Here is a 20,325-nt window from a genome sequence, read left to right as displayed (position 1 = left end):
TAAAAAACACTCCTAACACCTTAGCAACCAAATATTAACGCACATGGAAATGATCCACTTCTGGCACAAAATAATTTACCACCATGGTGCAAGTAGAGTAGTTAGTTTTCTTTAGAAAATATCCAAATAAAAATAATTCTTGACCCCACAAAAGACTCTGGTACATCTGTGATTGTTCATTTACAATGCTTTAGTTTATCATTGCTTTAGTTTATCTGAACACTGATGGGGCAGCAGTGAGCAAAGACTAGATTAATGTGGTGACACTACAGTAATGTCCCACTGGCTACTCAAGCTATATGCTTCAAGCTTTTGCAAAAAGCATCTTACATATATGCAATTCTATCGTGTCCCTTTTACTGCCGTATCGGTCATGTTCCGTTACGTTGCTCTAGTCTATCAGGTCTTTTCACCGTAAATATTTGCTAGGGCTCTTCTATCTCTGTCGGCCCATGCATATGTGCGTGCGTGCGCGAGTGTGACCCAGCTGCCTCCTTTCTCTTGCCCCCTCCCTTCACTGCCCCTGTGTGTGTACGAATGTTCAGAGACTCTCTGTCTGTGTGTGTGTGCGACTGCCAGAGGGGGTGGGGGGTCGGGGTGGCCGCTTGCCGAATCAGCCCCTCCAGTCTCCTAGCAACAGAGCTGTTTGGAGCGGGACGGGTGAGAGAGGGAAAGAAAGAGAGAGAAAAGCAGAGAGAAAGAGAATAGGAGGGATAGAGAAGAGGAGAGGGAGATTGAAAAATATGCCACATCTGGAAAAAACCAAGGCTTGCAGGGTCTCAAAAAAAGAGAGAGAGACAGATAGAGTTTTAGAAGGGGAAATGCTGATTGCTGCTGCTGACAATTCACAGCGCTTCTTTAAAATGATGAGAGGATGATGAAACCGTGCACTTTCAGGCCCAGAAAGCAGCATCTCACACACGCCAGTTCAGCTCTACAGTGGTTTAATGATTAAACACACACACTGTTGCTCCACATTGGGAACAAACAGTCAGCTCAACCTGAGAATCTAAACACTACGCTTTTGTGCTTTGAGGAAGAGTGAGTGAGGAGTGTGTTCACCTCATCAGGGTTAATAAAACATTCACTGTGTGAGTCATACTATCTGCAGTCACAATTGGTTACTGTTTGTCATATTAGTAACAGTCCACCACTTTCAAGTTTGAAATGTTTACAACCAAGCGTTCTTGTAATATTTATTTATTTTTTCTATTTTTAAGCACTCTGGATTACTTGATTCTGATTGGCCAATAGTTGCATTCTGTAGTAAATATTTTTGACCACTAAACTTGACCACTAATTCACGATTGTTGCAGTCAACTGATTGCCTAAATAGCAAAAAATGAAAGTTGCGTCATCATTTACTCACCTTCACATTGCACTGAATGACTTATAGTGCCGTTATTTGTTACAGTACAGCAGTTTTACAGTAAAAACGCAGCACCTATGGCTGCTCTTCTGTGCATCATCCAACACTTTGCACTCCAGGCCAATAGGTGGCAGGAATGCACCTTTTTATACTGGTGGGTTGAAATATGGATCGGAAATGAAATGATAGTGAGTAAATCCACTTTTCTTTAAAGGAACTGTTCCTGTTCCTTAAAATAAACAAATATTAATTTAGCAGTCTATTGTCTCACTTTAATTACATTAGATTCAACTGTACTGTTATTGTGCTGAATACATCAATGGAATACAATATTTCATATCCATTTATTATCATACATTTAGCTGTGTATTAAATAAAATAATGAACTGTTAGTCATTATTGCAAAATAAACAACTTTAGGGTGATATCAGATCCCCTGTTTCACATTGGGATTTATTTTGTGATAACCTGCTGATTTAATTGTGATATGTTGATATTATTGCACACTCAGTGAATCTATACACTGGACACTGAACTGGCCCATATTTGGATCTATATGGGTGCAGTATGGCGTCACTGTGTGTCAGGTTTGGCCCAAGTTAGGCCTTGAGTAGAGCTGAGCAGATCTCCCTGATCCTGCTGGCCTACTTTAGTCACCCACACACTGGTGTCTCAGACTGTGATGTGCCCTCAGATTGGGGAAATGGGGGGCGGGGGTGGGGGACAGAGGAAATGTTTGTGTCTGTGAGTGCATGTGTGAAAGCAACCGGAATGGAGCAATCGAGCTGAGATGGAGATGTTTGTAGGACAGAGAGAGTCAAACACACACGGTCCTCCCCCCATGGCTATAACCGAGGCTTTCTTCTCTAAGGCATTGGAGGAGTCTGTGTCCTGCATCATAGAGGGACCATTTCTAGAATATTCTCTGGTTGACAGAGAGCAAGAGGGTTTATGCATAGGTGTGGCATAGTCACCTCGTGACAGAGATCATGAAAACCAGGTCGATGCATGTCTGACTGATCATGGCATAATAAGACTGATAATTATGACGAGAGGAGGGAACGCATGCACAAGCCGGACGGCTGGAGAGGGCCGGATTAAAGCGAGCCCGCTCTGTGCGCTGGTTTTAGTTGCCATGGCAACCTTCATTACCTGGCACTTGGGAAAGGGGGAGCGAGAGAAAGAGGAAGATGGAGCGGGACAGGAGAAAAAAAGGGAGATAGAGAGAGAAAAAAGAAAGAAATCTTGGGGAAATGGTGATGGAGAGAGGAAAACAAGTGGAGAAAAGAGGAAAGAAAAACATTAGCCCCTCTGGGAATCAAAGTAGAAATGTGCAGTTAAAGAATGATGGAGAGAGAAAAAAAATTGTATGAAGAGGAAGGAGAATGACTGCTACTTCCTTTTTTACACAACACCTGCTGTTGTGTGTAAAAAATTGAAACAGGCAATACAAGCTTACTTTATGCCAGTTATAGAATCTGGAAACACAAAATTGAAAGCAATATTGAAGTCTAGTAGAGATGTTTGTGATATTAGTGACAAATAAAAGAGTTACATTTTGAGTAATTTTCCATGTTAAAATAAAATAAACAATATAAAATCCAGTTTAATATTACAATATCCCAGTTTAATATTCAGAGACAACTATAAGTAAATAATATCCCCAAAAAGTGTACAGTAGGTCTGTGATTTTGGGGCAGGGCTATTTTTTTGTCCAATGAAAGACTGGGGGAGTGTTCTGGAAACCTGTTTTAGTTCTTGAAATTCTATTTTGTTGATGCTAGTGACACAACAATTACACGTTTCACCTTTAAAAGAAGTTATGGTAAATAAGTCACAGTTACTTGGATAAAAGACATGCCATTCTGAATTAAAGCCAATAAAGAAGTAATGAAAGCAAATAAAGAAAAGGTGACGTTGGACTCGTGTGGGACTGGGAGAATAAGAAGGTTTTCTAAGTGATCACTCCGGCAGGTGTCACATGACCCGCTGCCCTGCACACCTGCCCGAGAGCGCTGCCAGTTGCCATAGCGACAGGGTCAGCTTTATGGAAAGCAGGGTTGAAGGTGGTGATGGTTAGAGGTGGGGCTGGCTGTGTGTGTGTTTGTGGTAAAGAAAGCAGTTATTTTTTTTAAATGCTGCAGGAAAGTGTTCAGAAACCACACAGTGTTTCTCTGACACACAAATCTTACAGTGGAGATATTCAGTAAGAAACCTCTTGAGCTGAGAAGGACTTAATATCAGATTAAGATCAATGAACGTCTGAATAATACACTACACAAAAGAGACTCTTTTAGCCTTACATAGCCACCATAACCCCAGGGCAATACTCATAAAGCCCCATAGCACATCACTCATCCAGGAGCTGTTTAGTTGACTTAGATCAGCATAAATGTGGAGAATGCAACTCAGAAACTCAAATAATGTATGTGCTGTAAAGAATTGTGCCCATAAAGATGCCAGTCTGCAGACTGGTGCATGCAGAGTTCATCTGGTTGCTGTGTCATTGCTGCTGTCAGAGGTTTGAGAGAAAAATGAAAATGTCGAGCAAATGCAACTGGAGTGAAGAAGAGAATGTGTTATTTGTTTTTATACAGAGTTGTTATGTGTCCAATCAGTGTTACTGACTCATAAATATGCAAATAAGAACATTTTAGATGTACAGTAGGAAATTTTGAAACCTGAATACCCAGTAATACCATGCAGTAGTTGTGAAAAGCCCAATGAAGTATGAGATACCATAGGCTACGTTCACACTGCAAGCCTTAGTGCTAAATTCTGATTTATTGCTCAGATCCATTTTGTTGGACTGTTCATATTGTTTTTAAATGTGGTCAATATCAGATTCGAGTGTGAATCGAATTGAACTCATCCACTTGCGGAAAAGATCAATAACAAAGATGCCATGCAGCAACTGAAGTCTGCGTTTACTTGTTAATTTATAAGGTGATGTGTCATTGGCATTTTAAAATGAAAATGATCCTCATCTACACTGGTGTTTCCACAGCGCTTCAGAAAAGATCTCCATCTACACTACATGATCGAAAATGCATGTCACATGCATGCACGTACAAGTGTAAACAGCTGCCTCTTGCTCATGTGGGTAGCTGCAGTATTAAAAATATGCAGTTTAACTGCACAGTGGCTGCTAAAAATGACAACAAAGCCAGCAAAGATTGCAGTTCAGTCTCCATGTTATTGTTTACACAGTCGTTAAGGATACGCAGAGCGAACGTGGGCAGCAACGCCATCGTTTTCAAAAGTCGCCATTTTGGTCCGTTTACACTGAAATGCGACCCCGACTTTTTCAAACTAAAACGGGCTCTGCAGCGTCTTCGAAATTCTCAGTTTTTGAGGTTCAAAAATGCCGGCGTAGTGTAAGCGACATGCATAACTGTAGCAAAACTTATGTATTTTACAACGAAAACACACTAGTGTAAACGGGGCCTAAGGTTGCATTGCAAAACATCTGACCTGTATATGATTTTGGACCACATATGGAACTGATCCGATTCTGCTTTTTTATCTGAGTAACATATGAGCAAAAAAATCTGAGAGGGCCATTTTTGCTTGCAGTCTGAACATTGCCATAGTTTTTGAATGTTGACCTTCTTTTTTTCATAATCACTTTTTCTCTCTATGTCTCTGCAGTGTTCAGATGGAGGAGCGGCCCAGGACAGCTCTTTGAAGCGGGTTGCTGTAGTGGAGGATTTTTTTGATATCATCTATGCCATGCACGTTGAGATGGGGGCTGATCCTGGTAGAGCACCCAAACACGCCGGCCAGAAAAAGACCTATAAGGCGGTGAGACACAATCATTCAGTGCATAAAAAATAGTCAAGACACACATAAGCGAAACCCATTCTCTTGCTATAAAAAGGTGCATGCAGCATAGGCTTCATATGCAGCAATGTGCAAAACTGTCCTCACTCTATTTATTTTAACGACCACACAAGCAACTCTAAAATAGAACATCTGAATAATTATAAAGAGTAGAGGCTGTTGCTGGGGGAACAGCAACCATTTTGAAACACCTGTCGCACTGTTGAGCCATTATACGCTAGAAATCAACAAGGAGTCTAAACTTCAAATGGAATACTATGTTTTGTGGATTTACTCTTATGGTTTTTTAATGCAATAACAGCTAATCCACACTAGTGAGGTACTGGCCAGCTTTTTCTGACTCGCACCCACCCACGTTTGTGAAAAACAATCCAACGCAATCTAGAATCTTTTTTAACCTGAACCCGTCTGACCCACCGATGTAAGTCAACATCACTACCTCTCAAACTGTCAAACATGACAAGACCCAAGTGACAAGTATTGCATCATGGGACTTATATAAACCTGCCTGGCTCGCCAAAGCCCAGAGGAAAATTGTATTGCTCAGTGTTTGCCTTTTCGTGACTCAGGAGTTCTGTAGTTCTCAGTAGGACTGCACGATTAATCGAATTAAAACCGCAATGGTTGAAATTTAAGTAAATATATGCGCTGCATATTTCAGAGTTAAACTTGTAATCAAAACATGTATTGAGAAGAGCGCATAAATCTGCTTTTGGCAATAAAATAAAATCTTACAAGAAACAGTTGTACAGTAAAATTAAATTATGATTATATTTTTATAAATACTCTTTCTTTTACAAATATTAAATTACAATATTTTGTTTAATATTTTTTTATTTATAAAAGGAATTATTATTATTATCCCAGTCATATTGATATATACAGTAATAACAAATTACAATTAGATTCTTTCCCCAAATTGTGCAGCCCTAGTTCTCAGTAAATTTAACCAAGCAAGACTAATGATTCTCCTAAAACTCCGTAAGAGAAATGAACACAAAAAATTAGAAAAGTGTTGACACAAAGAGTGTAGAGCTGTAAAATTAATTGACAGGATAGCTGATATAATTTGTTTTTGGGAAATTGTGTATATTGAAATATCTGACTCTGAGGGTAGACTTGGGAAATCAGTGCACAGTGCACAGATCTTTTCTGAAACTCGGAGATACATGTGAGATTCTCCTTTTTCAGGAGAATGATCTGAATTTTTAAGAGCAATTTATTTTATATTAAAAAAGTTCTCATTTTTTATTTTTTTCCCCCCTATGGTAGGACTAGAGCTTTGTCATAGCCACAGACAGTGGATTTCATTTTGGATTGATATCCAGCTGTATTTTAATTTGCCCAAACTGCAGGTATGAGTCAACCTGCGCGTCAGTCCTGCAAACCTTTTGTCTCCAGTGTACCTCTCCATTTTCTGCCATATTCTCTCTTTTTCTGACTGTCTGAGAGGTCTTGAAAACTTAAGAGTGTCAGACAGAGTTTCTTTATGATATCTAGTGGTGGAAAAAACACTTTTGCTTCACTTCAAAACAACTCTGTCCAGTTTCTTTTCTGCTGGTGCTCATAATAACGAGCGCTTTCTCAACCACCATTATTAGGTATAAAGGGGACTGTGTCTGTGTGTACAGGTTTGGCTATACTTCTGAGGGCCAAATTTCCTCCTTTGTATAGCGAAATATTATGACAACTGACTAGTGAGGACATTTTACTGGTCCTCACTAGTTAAAAAGGCTTATATAAATCAGCCAAAACATGTTTCTGTAATTAATTTAGGGGTAGGGGTTTTGTTAGGTGAGTAACCTGATATAGAATCTGTGGAAGTCTATGCAATATCCTCACTAATATAGGGAAGCAAACGTGTGTTTGTGTGTGTGTGCACGCTTGTGACTCACCTCTCCTTTATCTGAGACACTGGTGAATGAAGTAGGAGGAAAACACATAAATGAGTTAGTGACTAAATCTGAGGGACCAAATACACTCATACTGAAGTGTCATGCAATGATAGGGATTTTATATTGCATAGCCTACCTTCTGTATGTAGTGTGTAATTATAAGCAGACTATTATGTTTCTTAGCATATATATTCAGCAAGTGATTGAGTTATTATGTTGCATATTATTTAATAACAAGGGAGGGAGAATGATATGAAGTACAACATAATGCAGCAGTTAGCATCTGATCCAATTAAAGCAGAACACAGAAACTAGACTTAACATATATTCTTATAGAAGTAGATAGGGGATGTGTAACTGTGCACTGAGTATGCTTGATTATGCTCTCTTGTGCTGTGATTCCTTGGTGTGTGAAAGCAGGTGTCAGGTTCCAGCCCCCACTAAGCTCTGTGCTAATCACCTAATTAAAGTAATTACCTGCCTAAAACCCATGTTTTTGACATTTGGCACACATTGAACCACTCTATAACTGCTGGACTGTCAGACAGGCAAAGATCAGAGCACTCTAAGGTCTCACCGATTGGCTGTGACCTTCAGAAATCAGCTGTGATTGGCTTGATTTGCTCTGGTTGAACTGACTTTTTTATTGGCTGTATAATTAGCTGCAACTGACTCTGATTGGTGGTGTCCAGAAGCCTGCATTTTTTCACCTATGCCCTTGTCCCAAATGCTGCCTGAGCCTTTCAGGTCCTGGTCAGAGTCCACACTTTTGGCATAATGGCATAAATGGTGATACGTACCAGATTTCTGACAGATGAATGTATTATATTAATTATTTCCATTATATATCAATATTACAATACCATAATCTAATACAATCGTTTTCATATAATAATAAGTAATTGTTGAAAAAAATATTTTATATTAATTCTCAATTATTTCAATTGTATATTATAATCAAATAATATAAAAGAATAATACAGATAATAATAATAATTATTATTTTGGGAGTGGTGACTAATGATAATAATAATGTTGTTTTATTTTCCACTAATAATAATATATTATTTTCCAATAGTAGTAGTAGTAATGATACTATTATATTATTATAATTATTATTGGAAAATAATAAGCTATATTAATTAATATTTATTTTGATTATATTTTACAACAATCTAAAAGAATACAAATTATTCAAAAAGGTTTTTTATTATATTTATTATAATATTTTGGGAGGGGTGAATAATAATAATAACTGCACTATTAATTACTAGAAATTAATATAAGGTTAGTTAAATTGTATACTGCAATACAATCTAAAATCATACCAATTTTGTCATTACTATTTATATTATTTAATATGATGTAGGTATGTGTGCTCACGTTTTCATCTCTTATTCATTTGCACATATGTATATAAATGAACTCCAGTCATAACTACTGAGACTAAAAAAAGAACCTTATTCAAGATCACCCTTCCCGTCCTGACCCACTACCCTTTAATATACTGCTGGTATCTGCACACTGCCCTCTAGTGGTGGCCTGATGGAACTGCAGTGATGCTGTATTGCGATTGAGGCCACTGAAGGGGCTCCCATGACACCACTCCCTGAGATTCTTTTTTTTTATTATTATAACATTAAATGTGTTTTTGTGCATTAACAATGTTCTCTGTCATACTGGACCTCAGCTTATTCCTTTGAAGATGAGAGAAAGACGTATTCATTATTTCGAACACACAAAGAGAGCACCCCCAATACTGAAGATGCAAAAAGCTGTCTGTATGTGTGTATTTCGGGTGTGTGCGGGGATGGCAGGGGCTGCACAATGTCCTTGGGGCAACGTTCACCTCCTCTTCTCAGCAAGTGCCCTGGAGAGCCCTGCTGTCAGGTCTCATAGCACGATCAGCCCACAGAGACCAGCCCTGCCAGCCTGGGAGGAGGGGGCAGTCTGGGAGCATGGCATTCTGGGAGGTGCGGTTTTCCCTGGTTGGCCTTTTCCCTCTGTGCCACCTAAGGGGGGGAGGGTGAAGGGCCTGCCATTGCTACTGCTCGATCACCCTCTCTGTGTGAAGGTCGCACACAGAAAGCCTCCAGGAGAAGAAAGCAAGAGCAAAAGAGAGAGGAGGGAGAGGGGACAGGGATGAGAGAAACTAGAAAAGACTGGAAAATATAGAGAAGGGGGAAAGAAGAAAAGGGAGGCATTGCTCTGTTGCAAAACCTACTGTGCTGCCTTGCTCCCTACACCCTGCTTCTGAACCCAACTAAGTGAACAGCCTTCATGTTGCATGCAGACCATATATCCTAAGTGGATTTTTGTTGTTACGCACCCTTGTTTCTGCTTCTCTGTTTAATCTCTCCTAAAATATTTGCTGACTCCTTTCCTTTCCTTTGATTGTCAGATTGCGGAGACCTACGCATTTCTTCCACGTGAGGCGGTGACTCGTTTCTTGATGAGTTGTGGAGAATGCCAGAAAAGGATGCACATCAACCCCAGCACTGCAGAGTTCAAAGGTCAGGCACCATTCTTGCACTTTCATGTCTAGATTTGCCATTTTTAATGATTTCGCACCATACACATGAATATGTACCGCTGAGTAAATTGGTTGTTTTTGTTCATTTTATCATTAATTAAAGTTTTGGGAGTGCATCCCCCTTTAGCGGTAATTAGGAAAGATTAGGATTCCAAAATCTTCTTGAAAGTCACACTGTTTTTGATGAGCCACAGAGGCAAGACTAAAATTCTGTGCTTTTACGGGCCCCTTGTAATTAATGCATGGATAATCCGACCCACGCGCTTCCCACAGTAAACATCTGATTAACAAAAAAAGAATGAAAAATAATGCTAAAGGAAATATGCACGCAATCCTTCAAGACATGACATAGCAGAGGCTCATGTGATGACCTTCAAATATGCCTTCTCTCTGGATATTTGCATCATTTAATTCAGAGATAGTAGAGCTGTTACAATCACAACTTCATTATTGTCTTGGTGTTTTATGACTCATTAAATCAGCTCAGCAATAAATACCTTTCCTTGCACACTAATCAGAAAGGGTCATTTTCCCACAGCTGTGATATTGTACTCTATATGCTGTAAGTCAGCTATCTGCGCAGACATGACGTTGGTCTGCCATTAGTCAGATACTGACGTGACTAATTCACACTGCCACAGATAAGCTTGATTTCCATTGAACTAAAATATATATTTGCAAACAGCAATACACAAACTCAGAACCTAATTCATACAAAACACGATTTGCAAATGCACAACCAAATTTGTGCATTTGCGGAGAATGAATGTTAAAAAAACTTTGAATTGTGAATTAGCTATTCAGCTCCTGCTTGCAGAGGTTCTGAAGGGTAGAGTCATCCCTGATCTCCAAAGCAGTTTATAGAATAAAGATTTGCTATTGAATTGTTCACACTATATTGCAGCTGGGAACTCTGTATAGAGTCAGAACATCTATGTCCAAACAATAGCCTGTCTGTATTTATTGTGTTTGATGTTAACAAAGACCCGAGGGGGTTTCATCAGGGTCTGTTGGAGTTCTGTCTCAAGAGCACCTTCTAGGGGACCGAACTGAATCATGCACACTATTGAGAATGGGATTGAGTGAAACAATATTGGCTTTTTAAATTAATAATTACAAGTAGGACATATTCTTATGAATTAGCTACAGTTTTTTTAAGTAATAACCTTTTTGAAGAAAAAATATTTATACTCTTGTATATATACTATGGTTCATGTTTGGGGTCAGTAAGATTTTTTTTTTTTTTAAGAAATTAATACTTCTATTAATTTAGGATGCATTAAATTGATCAAAAATGATACCAAAAAGATTTATAATATTACAAAAGATTTCTATATCAAATAAATGCTGTTGTTTTGTATTTTCAATTCTGTAGGAAAAATTCAGGAATAAATTACATTTTAATTGTAATATATTTTTTTTTGTAATAATTTGCTGTTTATTCAATAAACGCTGCCTTGCTAAACATAACCGACTGCTTTCAAAATGATTAAAAAATCTTTTTAAAAAATTCAATCACAAACTTTTGAATGGTAGTATGTATACTAATTAAAAAAAAAAAAGTGAAAGTAAAAATTAAAATGTACTTTCTTTTGTTGTTTTTCACCCACAGAGAATGACCGGCCCACTTCCCTGGTCCCAGACCTCATCGATTACAACATGCCTCTCACTGCCACCTATCTAAAACAGATGAAACTACAGTGCATGAACACTAATGAGCAGGTAGGTAGAAACCAAGCAAGAGAGTGAGAGATACAAGAGCATTGAAGAGAGAAAGAAAGCTTTGTTTACAATACGTCAAAGATGTCAGATTTTTTAAATACATTCAGTGTAAAGTAATTCAATATTGATGTGTCGTTACCGGTCTGTGTGTTTGCTGACTGCTCCTAAACCTGAGTTTTAGAGACAATGGTATCATGATTCTAAATATTCCCTAGTATCTGGGCAAAGAATTTAATGTAAAAGTCACTCAGCTCAAAGGAACTGCGACAAGGCCTTATGGTGCAATGTGTGGTTGTCAAGGTAAACTCTTATAGACATGGTTGCCTCAGCAACAGTATATGTGAAAGCCTAGAATAGCAAGAGCTGGATGTGTCTGTGGGTCACTGTGCTGTATAAATGGGGTGATGATAAACACACAACCCCCATCCTTGTGAAAGACAGTTCCTTATAATACGGAACTAAAACAGTACATGAATGTAATTGTATCGCAGAAAGTAAAGAGCACATATTTCTCATTGTAGAATATGCTCATAAAAGAAAGCTCAAGGTGCATCAGGATTCATCACTGGGCCAAATGCATTTATAGCTCACCTAAAAGCCATCAAGATTTTTTTTTTTCCAGGATCACTTCAATTCTTGTCTGCATCTCAGAAGAAAGACATAGTGTAAATGGCATTGTAGTTAGGAAAGCTTTCTAAGATTGCATGCAAAGGGTAAAACATCCAGAGGAATGTCTAAGGCCTTTTCTTTTCTTCTTTTTGATTTTATTGAATATATTAATATAATATAATCTGCTGTTTGAATAGGCAGTTTTTATCAAAAAATCTTCATAAACAAGTCACAATCCATTTCTAGATAACTGCAGTAAAGACTCCTATATTAATAAGAATATAGTTAGATATACAGTCAAACCAAAATTTATTCAGACACCTTGAACTTTTCATTCATTAATACAGTTTATTCACTATAGTTTAAAAAAATGGTAATAAAATATGACAAGGTCTCAGAGTTAAACTTTCTTAAAAAAAATTATAAAATTGTAAAATTGTATGCAAGTCAAAGTGTCTGAATAATTTTTGGTTCCAAATTTTTTATCAATTTTACTGGTAGTCCACTGTATGAAGAATTTTTGGGTATAATATGTCACAGTTTACTTTATTTTGCTATCCTCACTTACATAAACTATAGTGACTAGTGCCTAGTATAGGCCTGCGGATAGGGGGCGCCGTTGTATTACTTTCTATAAAATGAAAAAAAAAAAAAAAAAACCTATACAATTAGTTGTATGGAGTTGGATGATTTGTTGGTCACAAAGAGCAGGATTTTTTTTTTTCTTGCTAGGAAGATCATGAACGACGTGATTTTCTCTAGCTACCCTTCTATAAAACCTAAACCTAAATTATTATATCATAATGAGAATTTAATTGTTGTATTTGTTTAGGCTATTTGTTTTCATGTTCAAAATAAGACACACAAAGATCTAAAATATGTAAATATGCAAAATAAATATAATAGGTAAAAATGAGATGCAAAAACTTATAGTATTACCATTATTCGTCTGCATGTCAGGTGGCAACCATTCAGATGACTTTGGTTGAAGATTGTTTGGAGTGTGTCTGTTGTATTGTCTCTTGCTTAAAGTATTTCACCATTCAACTATAGGATGTGTTCTGGGATCAACATTCCTATCAACCAATCAGATTTCAGGGCTAAAGTTAGGATTAGGGGCTCAAACAAGGTTCTTATCAACAAATAATTTCTCTCAGATTATAGGGTAGGGTAGGTTATGTTAGTATTTGGTCTTACCTTCAGACAGCACACCAACCGTCTGTTGTTCAGTGATGTCAGATGCTTATTGCACTTTCTCCATCTGGCATGCTCAGTTTTAATTGGCTGGATTTACGCAACTTCTGGAGTGGGGGCACACAGGATTTTTTCCCGTTAGTCCGTCAGGAAACAAAGGCTGATACAATGAACGCTGTTGAGGATAAAATAATCAATGGATTTGTCAATGTTTGCAAGGTTAGTGACATCAAATCTTTATACTCGGAGGTTTACAAGTAAACTTCGTATATAAGAATCATATATTATTTTTTGTCACATTACTATTTAAAAGTTTGGGGTCTGTAGGATGTTTTGAAAGAAACACCTTCTGCTCACCAAGGCTACGTTTATTTGATCAGAAATACAGTAAAAATAGTAATATTGGGAAATATTATTACAATTTAAAATAGCTGTTTTTTATTTTAATATATTTTGCAATGTAATTTTTTCCTGCGATGGCAGATCTGAATTTTCAGCATCATTACTCCAGTCTTCAGAGTCACATGATGCTTCAGAAATCATTCTAATATGCTGATTTGGTGCTCAAGAAACATTTCTTATTATTATCAATGTTGAAAACAGATGAAACTCACAGTTTTCATTCAGGATCCTGTGATGAATAAAAAGGTAGAAAGAACACCATTTATTTTATTTATTTATTTATTTATTTTTGGTAAAAGTCTTTACTGTCACTTTCGATCAACTTAATTGATCTTTGCTGAATACATTTTTTTTTTTTTTTTACTAAAGCAAATTTTACTGGCCTCAATCTTTTGAAGAGTATATGTCTATGAAATCATCAGTTCTTTTTGGACAGACAGAAATTAAAAAAATTAATATTTAAATTTAATTTAGGTGTACACACAATTTCTGCTTGTTTAATATTGATTTATGGCCTAATTGACTAAATCACTTCTATTTACTTAGCTTATTTTCTTCATTATCCTCTCATCTCCCTCTTAATTATTTTATGTGCACCTTTATTCCTGCGTCTGCATTGATCTTTTCTTTCTCCTGCCTTTTTTTTTTCTCTTTCTCATTGCTTGTGTTACTGATGCTCCACTTGGTACCTAATGGAGTTAGCACCGCACACATCAGTCCACTAAACAAACCTCAGAGGGAACCCAATTTTTCACAAGGCTAACTATGAATCACACGGATCCATGTTTACAGCGTGTGTGTGTTAGCACATGCATACATATTAGTCCACAGCTGTACAGGACAGTGTGAAATCACATTTTTTTCAAATAAACACCTGTCATAATTTCAGTCTGTACTTTAGATAATAAATGTTGGGATCATGATGATGACCAGCATAACACCTATCACATGGAACCAATATTTCAAGCTTCAAGTTTTCTGTCACAGTACTGTACATTTCAGAACAACTCTCAAGCTCCAAATAATCCAATACTTGATAAATCTGTTATGTTACACCACTAGCAGATCTGTGGGGTCCCAGGATGTTTGTCCCTCAATTCCTTCCTGTTAGCAGTGCAGTGCTGAATAGGGATGTGATCCTGTGCGTTTCACATGGAGAGGCAATACACAATGACCGTTTGCGGGGTGAAATCAGACTTTTTCTTTTCTTACCTTCTCTTGAGCACCACTCATGATTACATTCAGCCTGCTCTACTCTTCTCTTTACCATGGTAACAATAAAAACAGAACCAGTGACATATATAGTGTAGAGGCCGGATTTGTGTCTGATTGTGTTTGTGTGTGTGTGTGCGGGAAGAGAAAGACTCATGGTAATGCTAAATAAATTGAGCTTATTAGTAAGTAGAATTTACTTTTAATTTCAGGGCAAGTTAAAGTGATTTAATAAATAAAAATAGTTTGAGTGACCTGCTGAGAATGGAGTAACTTTGATGCCCAGGGGCTTGAGGGTCTTTTGGAAGAAGAAGGAGATGAATTAAATTCTGCGTTCCGGTGTGTGTTACTGCAGACAGGGATGGTTGGACAGTGATATGAGGGGTTTGTTTGTGATAAAAATGAGGAACTGTCACAAATGAGTGGGGGTGGTTGCTAGTCTTTAATGCAGCAGCTACAAGATTAGCAATGGTGGCATTGTGAAGGTTTGATCTGAGCAGATGGGTGGTACAGGGTGTATTATGGGTTTTGCTGGACATTAAGGGAGGGGTTGTGAGGGGAGGCTATGAAGAAAGCATTGATGCTAACTTCACCAGAAGCTGTAGAACCTGCTGTAAGTCACAGCGAACTTTCTCGCAGCTTCATCGTCATGACAACGGCGGAGGTAGAGAGGTGTGTTCACGCTTATAGCGTAGGTGAAGACAAGGGTCACAATGTGATTTGCTATGCATTCAGCTTGCTAAACATGGACCAGCACTTATACTGGCACACACACACACATGTCAGTGTGCATACATGATGCAGATCATATTTAAAAACACCTTTAAGCTGAATAAACGTTTGGTCGTTTCGTCTATGATGGTAATTTAACATTTTGATTTGAACACACTTATAGCAAAAAATATGTTAAATAACCATATTTTTAGAGAAAAAAAAAAACATCCGGAGGAAAAAAATTTTTTTTTTACTTTTGCATTTTGAACTTTTTTCAACACATTTATTAAAAAAAGAATTGGCAGTACTTCGGTATACCCTTTATATGCTTTTTCTGGGTGTCTGTTTTTTATTTTTTCAAGCACTATTTTCACGTTATTTTATATTGATACTTGTATGTTCGACATGTTACATACATATATATGTATGTAACATGTCGAACATATGTTAGAGTTTGGTCTGTTACAGTTCATTTTGAATATTATTGTTAACAAAAATTTTATTTTTGTCAAGAAAAACAAATTTTTGTGAGAGTAGAATGCAACACTGACTAAATTTTATAATAAATATAACTAAAACAAGAAATTTTGAAATTGAGTGTTATTTTTGTATTTTCATTATTAATATTTTGAATTGAAATGTTCAGCTTTCATTATAAATTTAAGTTTAAAAATTAAAGTTTTAGTAATTTTTATGTGCTTTTGCTTTTTTTATATTTCTATATAGCTTTAATTAATATTTATTTCAGTTTTAGTAATTTTAGTATGTAAACTTATTTTAGTTGAAGTTAATTTTCATTGATGTTCATCTAATATTTATATTTACATTTACATTTTTTTTAGCTTTATTTTGAATACCGAGCTTTAGTTAACAATAACAACACTAGAAATCTGACACTGCTGTGAAAGCATACATATATTATGTAGATTTTACACAGCTCTCTGCAACTCCTAACCAGAATATGATTCCTGAAGAAAACAATACATCTCTCATATTCTTCTCATGCTGTATGTGCATCTTTTGGGTTTTGGCTCCAACAGGGTTAAAAATAGCTCCCCTCGTATTCACTCATAATTTAAGAGGCTCCTCCTTCTGTCTCCATCCCAGGATACAGAGTTTCCTCAAAAAAGGATACACTGGGATGATAATGGACTGAAGAAAGTGTTTGTAAAGTGAGATGTTGCGTGACAATCTTACACATAGCACCATGGTTGAACCAAACAGGAAATGTAGAATGTTTATTTTGACACAGGTTTGAGGACTTTGCCTGTGTCGAGATGTTGTTGAGGAGATATGGGAGAATCTGGTGATGATAGTGGGGTGGGTGAGCTTGATTTTGTGCACAGAATATCCTGAGCTCTCTGACTTCCTCCTCCCCCCCCCCTCTCTTTCTCTCTCACATACATACAGGATGAGAGTTCGGTAAGCAGTGAGGATTTGGACATGGCTGAGCCCGCGTGGGTCTCTACTGAGCGTGCTCCAGCCGCAGAGCCTAGCAGCCCCACCGCCCCATACACAGAGAGGATGCCTACACCCCCACAGCCCAGCATTAAAGAGGAAGAAGGTACGATGTCTCTTACTCACTCACACTGTGTTTATGTAGCTGTACATTTCTTTGAAATAACAGCCACCTTTACCGACGTTTGTCAGAGAAGACTTTGTATTGGTGAGAGTCTGATAAGTGTCTTATAAAGCTGATGTTGAAGAGGTGCCTGAAGGCCCATTATAGCCCTTTTCCCAGCACTCCAGCCTCTCTTGCTCTCTTCCATTACTCTCTGGACAGATTCTGGTTAAATGGATGTCTGGGGTATGCAGAGCCATGCCGAGACAGCCTTATTTTTTTATTTATTTTTTTCATTTTGGTTCGTATGTGAAAATCTTCAGTGTGAAGTTCTGTATTGTGTGTCAATCTCAATTTTCTGGGCTTCTGCAATAGATAGATAGATAGATAGATAGATAGATAGATAGATAGATAGATAGATAGATAGATAGATAGATAGATAGATAGATAGATAGATATATGTATACAATCATTTTGGCAAAGGCTCCCATATTTGCGGATGAAGGTAAACAACTGCAAGACTACAGGGTTGTTGACCCTGCCCCCTTTTTTGAATTGAGCACACTTCCTTCTTTTCACCAGCACGCTCTCTCTGTCTTTTCTCTTGTCAGCTGAGTGCAGGGGGGCTGGGGTGGTGTATGAATGGGGCAGGAGAGAAGAGGATGAGGGCAGGGGGAGGGGGAGGGGGAAGTGGAGATGTTTTTTAAAATGGCTGCTGGGACAGTCGAGGGTCTTACTGGGTGGTAGAGAGGGAGGAAGCAGCTTGGGTCGCTTCTTTTATGGGCTAATCCTGTGTAATCTTGCTCCGAGGGGGCTGCAGGGAGCAGCTCGGCCACACACACAGACGCGTGCCCGCTTACTCCATCATAAGGAGAGAGAAAGTGACTAAAGGGCTGTGCACATGCTCAGTGCACCTTACCCTTGACGGACAGCTGTAGAGGCCCCTCTGGGAATTATCCTAAAGAGGGATGATAGTATTTTAGGAATGGCAGTCAGAGCTATGGTTACCCCTCAGCTCATCATCGTGAGCTTTTCTGGTTTTAGCATGTTCGACTTATTGCTGTCTCAGATTCAAAGTTAAAATACTGCTTTAGTGCGACTGCACTTTAAATTTTTTTTAAAATAAACAAAACTTTACTGTGTTTTTTTTTATCAGATAAGCATTTATTGGGCCTTGATGATCATAAGAAACTTATTTAAAATAAAAAATTAAATGTTTCACTGACCCCAAACATTTGAACAATAGTGTATTAGTGTACTCACAAATTTACAGGTTTCTCTTCCTGAAATAGTGAATAAAATATATAGAGGGTATGCAACGACGTTACTTTCCCGCCGAAAACGCGCTCCCTCAGCTGGACTGAGTGGCAAGAGAACCTGCTGCATGACTGGATTTAATAGAGGAAACTGCGAAAACGTGACTAAAACTAACGAATTACACTACAGGTTGGACTCGAAAGTGTTCCTTATAACATGTCAAACAAACCTAATCCATGGATATTGACATGCAGCCAGGAGTCGTGTTTCCTGACATTTATATGTGCCTGATTTCGACGGTGGGGAAATACATAAAGAAAAATCTGCCTGTGAATATTTTATATAACTCCAATATCGGTAGGTCTAAATCTGCGTAATCACTTATATTAATGTTATATCGTCATATTGTCCAGCCTTAAAACATATATAGTTTTATAGTATAGTTTTTGTCAGTGTTGTTTATTTAAAAACACCAAATTATGCAGAATATAAGATGGCAAATATTTAATTGATGAGTTGTCAACATAATATATAACAATACAATATATACGGTATGATTTTACCTCAAAATCCAACAAATTGACACAAAATGATAACTGCAAATCCATGTTTCTCTGCTGGAGTCCAGCTGTTTCTATGAATTGCAGTGATCCATTTGCTTATTTTTCTGTTGCTTTCTGCAGTTTTTAAATATATACCTCAAGTTTTGTGTCAAAGCTATTTGTACAGTCAATCAAAAAGCTCTTTCCCGTTTTGGAAGTGTTTTGTGCGTTTTTCGCGACATTCACGCTGAAAACAAACGTTGCCGCTCAGTCTTTTGCCACTCAGTGGACGTGACCGCAGTCGTAACGGTCGACGGTGACGTCATGTGCATACCCTCTATTGCAGAATGCAAATTGGGCATACTACACTTAGTGTCATGTTGTCGCTGTCATGTGACCTACAGCATCAGTTGTGCCATTGACACTCATGGGATTTTAAAGTGTCCATTGGATACACACTTCAGAATCACATAGATCATCTGAGTACTGTTGCTTTCTGTTTTATGAACACTGAATTCAGACACACTTTTCACATACTGTTATTCGCCTACTATATAGGAAATGATGCATATTCTGATGCCTATATACCTAAAAAGGGAGGAGGGGGTGGGGGGATATTGGTGGGCTGGGATATGTCCCTTCGCAACTTCTGGTTTCAATAGGAAATGTCAGCAGGAAAAAAAGCTGTGCTCATCAAACAATGTCATGGTGTCTTTTAAGGTAACAACAACATATTTTCCCTATTTATTGAGAATTTGACTCTTACAAACACATCAAGACTGTCTGGGACTGGTTTATTATTTTGATATAGCTTTCATTCCATGCCATTATCATGTGTGTTCTCCCACAGGCACACTTTTGTATGGCTGCCAGTACTGCCCTTATTTACTCAAATCTGCGTTGTAATTTTGATATCTGCACTGTCTGCTGTGGTTGTTATGGGATGTGTTTATGATCCACTGCTTGTGTTTTGCAAAATAATGAGGCTTTTTCCCATCCTGTTCTCTATATAAATGTAACCGTGCACTAATGGATCCCTCCCTTGACTCATGGCAGACTGTTGTGCTGTTTAGAGACACACAGGGCAAGAGGATGATGATTTAACCCACACTCTACCATTACACCCAGCATTCAGAGAGGAGCTGTCCTTTTCTGTGTTTATGTCATTAGTTCCTGACATATTATATTTTTCATTTAGACCAATGTCATTGTCCACACAGTGCCTGTCTGTGTCTGATTGGATATCTAAAACATAACCTAAAAAATCTAAATGTACTTTGTGTGAATATCTAAGTTAACTTGTTAACAAATATCTCATTTAATATGACTGATCAAAAGGGTGACAGTGCACAAATGCAAGTCATTTAAAAGGCCATGTAGAAATAAATAATTAAACTTACAATTGTATGTTACTAGTTCTATCAGTTTACTTAAGAAGCAAATTTGCATTAAATATGAAAACTCTTCAAAAG

The 20,325-nt window shown here is 37.7% G+C and overlaps 1 protein-coding gene across 1 annotated transcript in view; it reads left to right on the top strand.

Moving 5' to 3' along the window:
* nol4la (nucleolar protein 4-like a) overlaps positions 1-20,325 on the top strand; it is a 42,343-nt gene that overhangs the window by 14,273 nt on the left and 7,745 nt on the right. The window contains exons 2-5 of the mRNA XM_067394801.1: positions 5,021-5,173; positions 9,509-9,620; positions 11,253-11,362; positions 16,904-17,057. Coding sequence (XP_067250902.1) covers positions 5,021-5,173; positions 9,509-9,620; positions 11,253-11,362; positions 16,904-17,057 — 529 coding nt within the window. The remainder of the gene's footprint in view (positions 1-5,020; positions 5,174-9,508; positions 9,621-11,252; positions 11,363-16,903; positions 17,058-20,325) is intronic.

The sequence above is a fragment of the Chanodichthys erythropterus genome, chromosome 9 (genome assembly GCF_024489055.1).
Source record: "Chanodichthys erythropterus isolate Z2021 chromosome 9, ASM2448905v1, whole genome shotgun sequence".
NCBI lineage: Eukaryota > Metazoa > Chordata > Actinopteri > Cypriniformes > Xenocyprididae > Chanodichthys > Chanodichthys erythropterus.
Note: the sequence above shows the minus strand (reverse complement) of the source record. Positions and strands in the feature narration are given on the sequence as shown.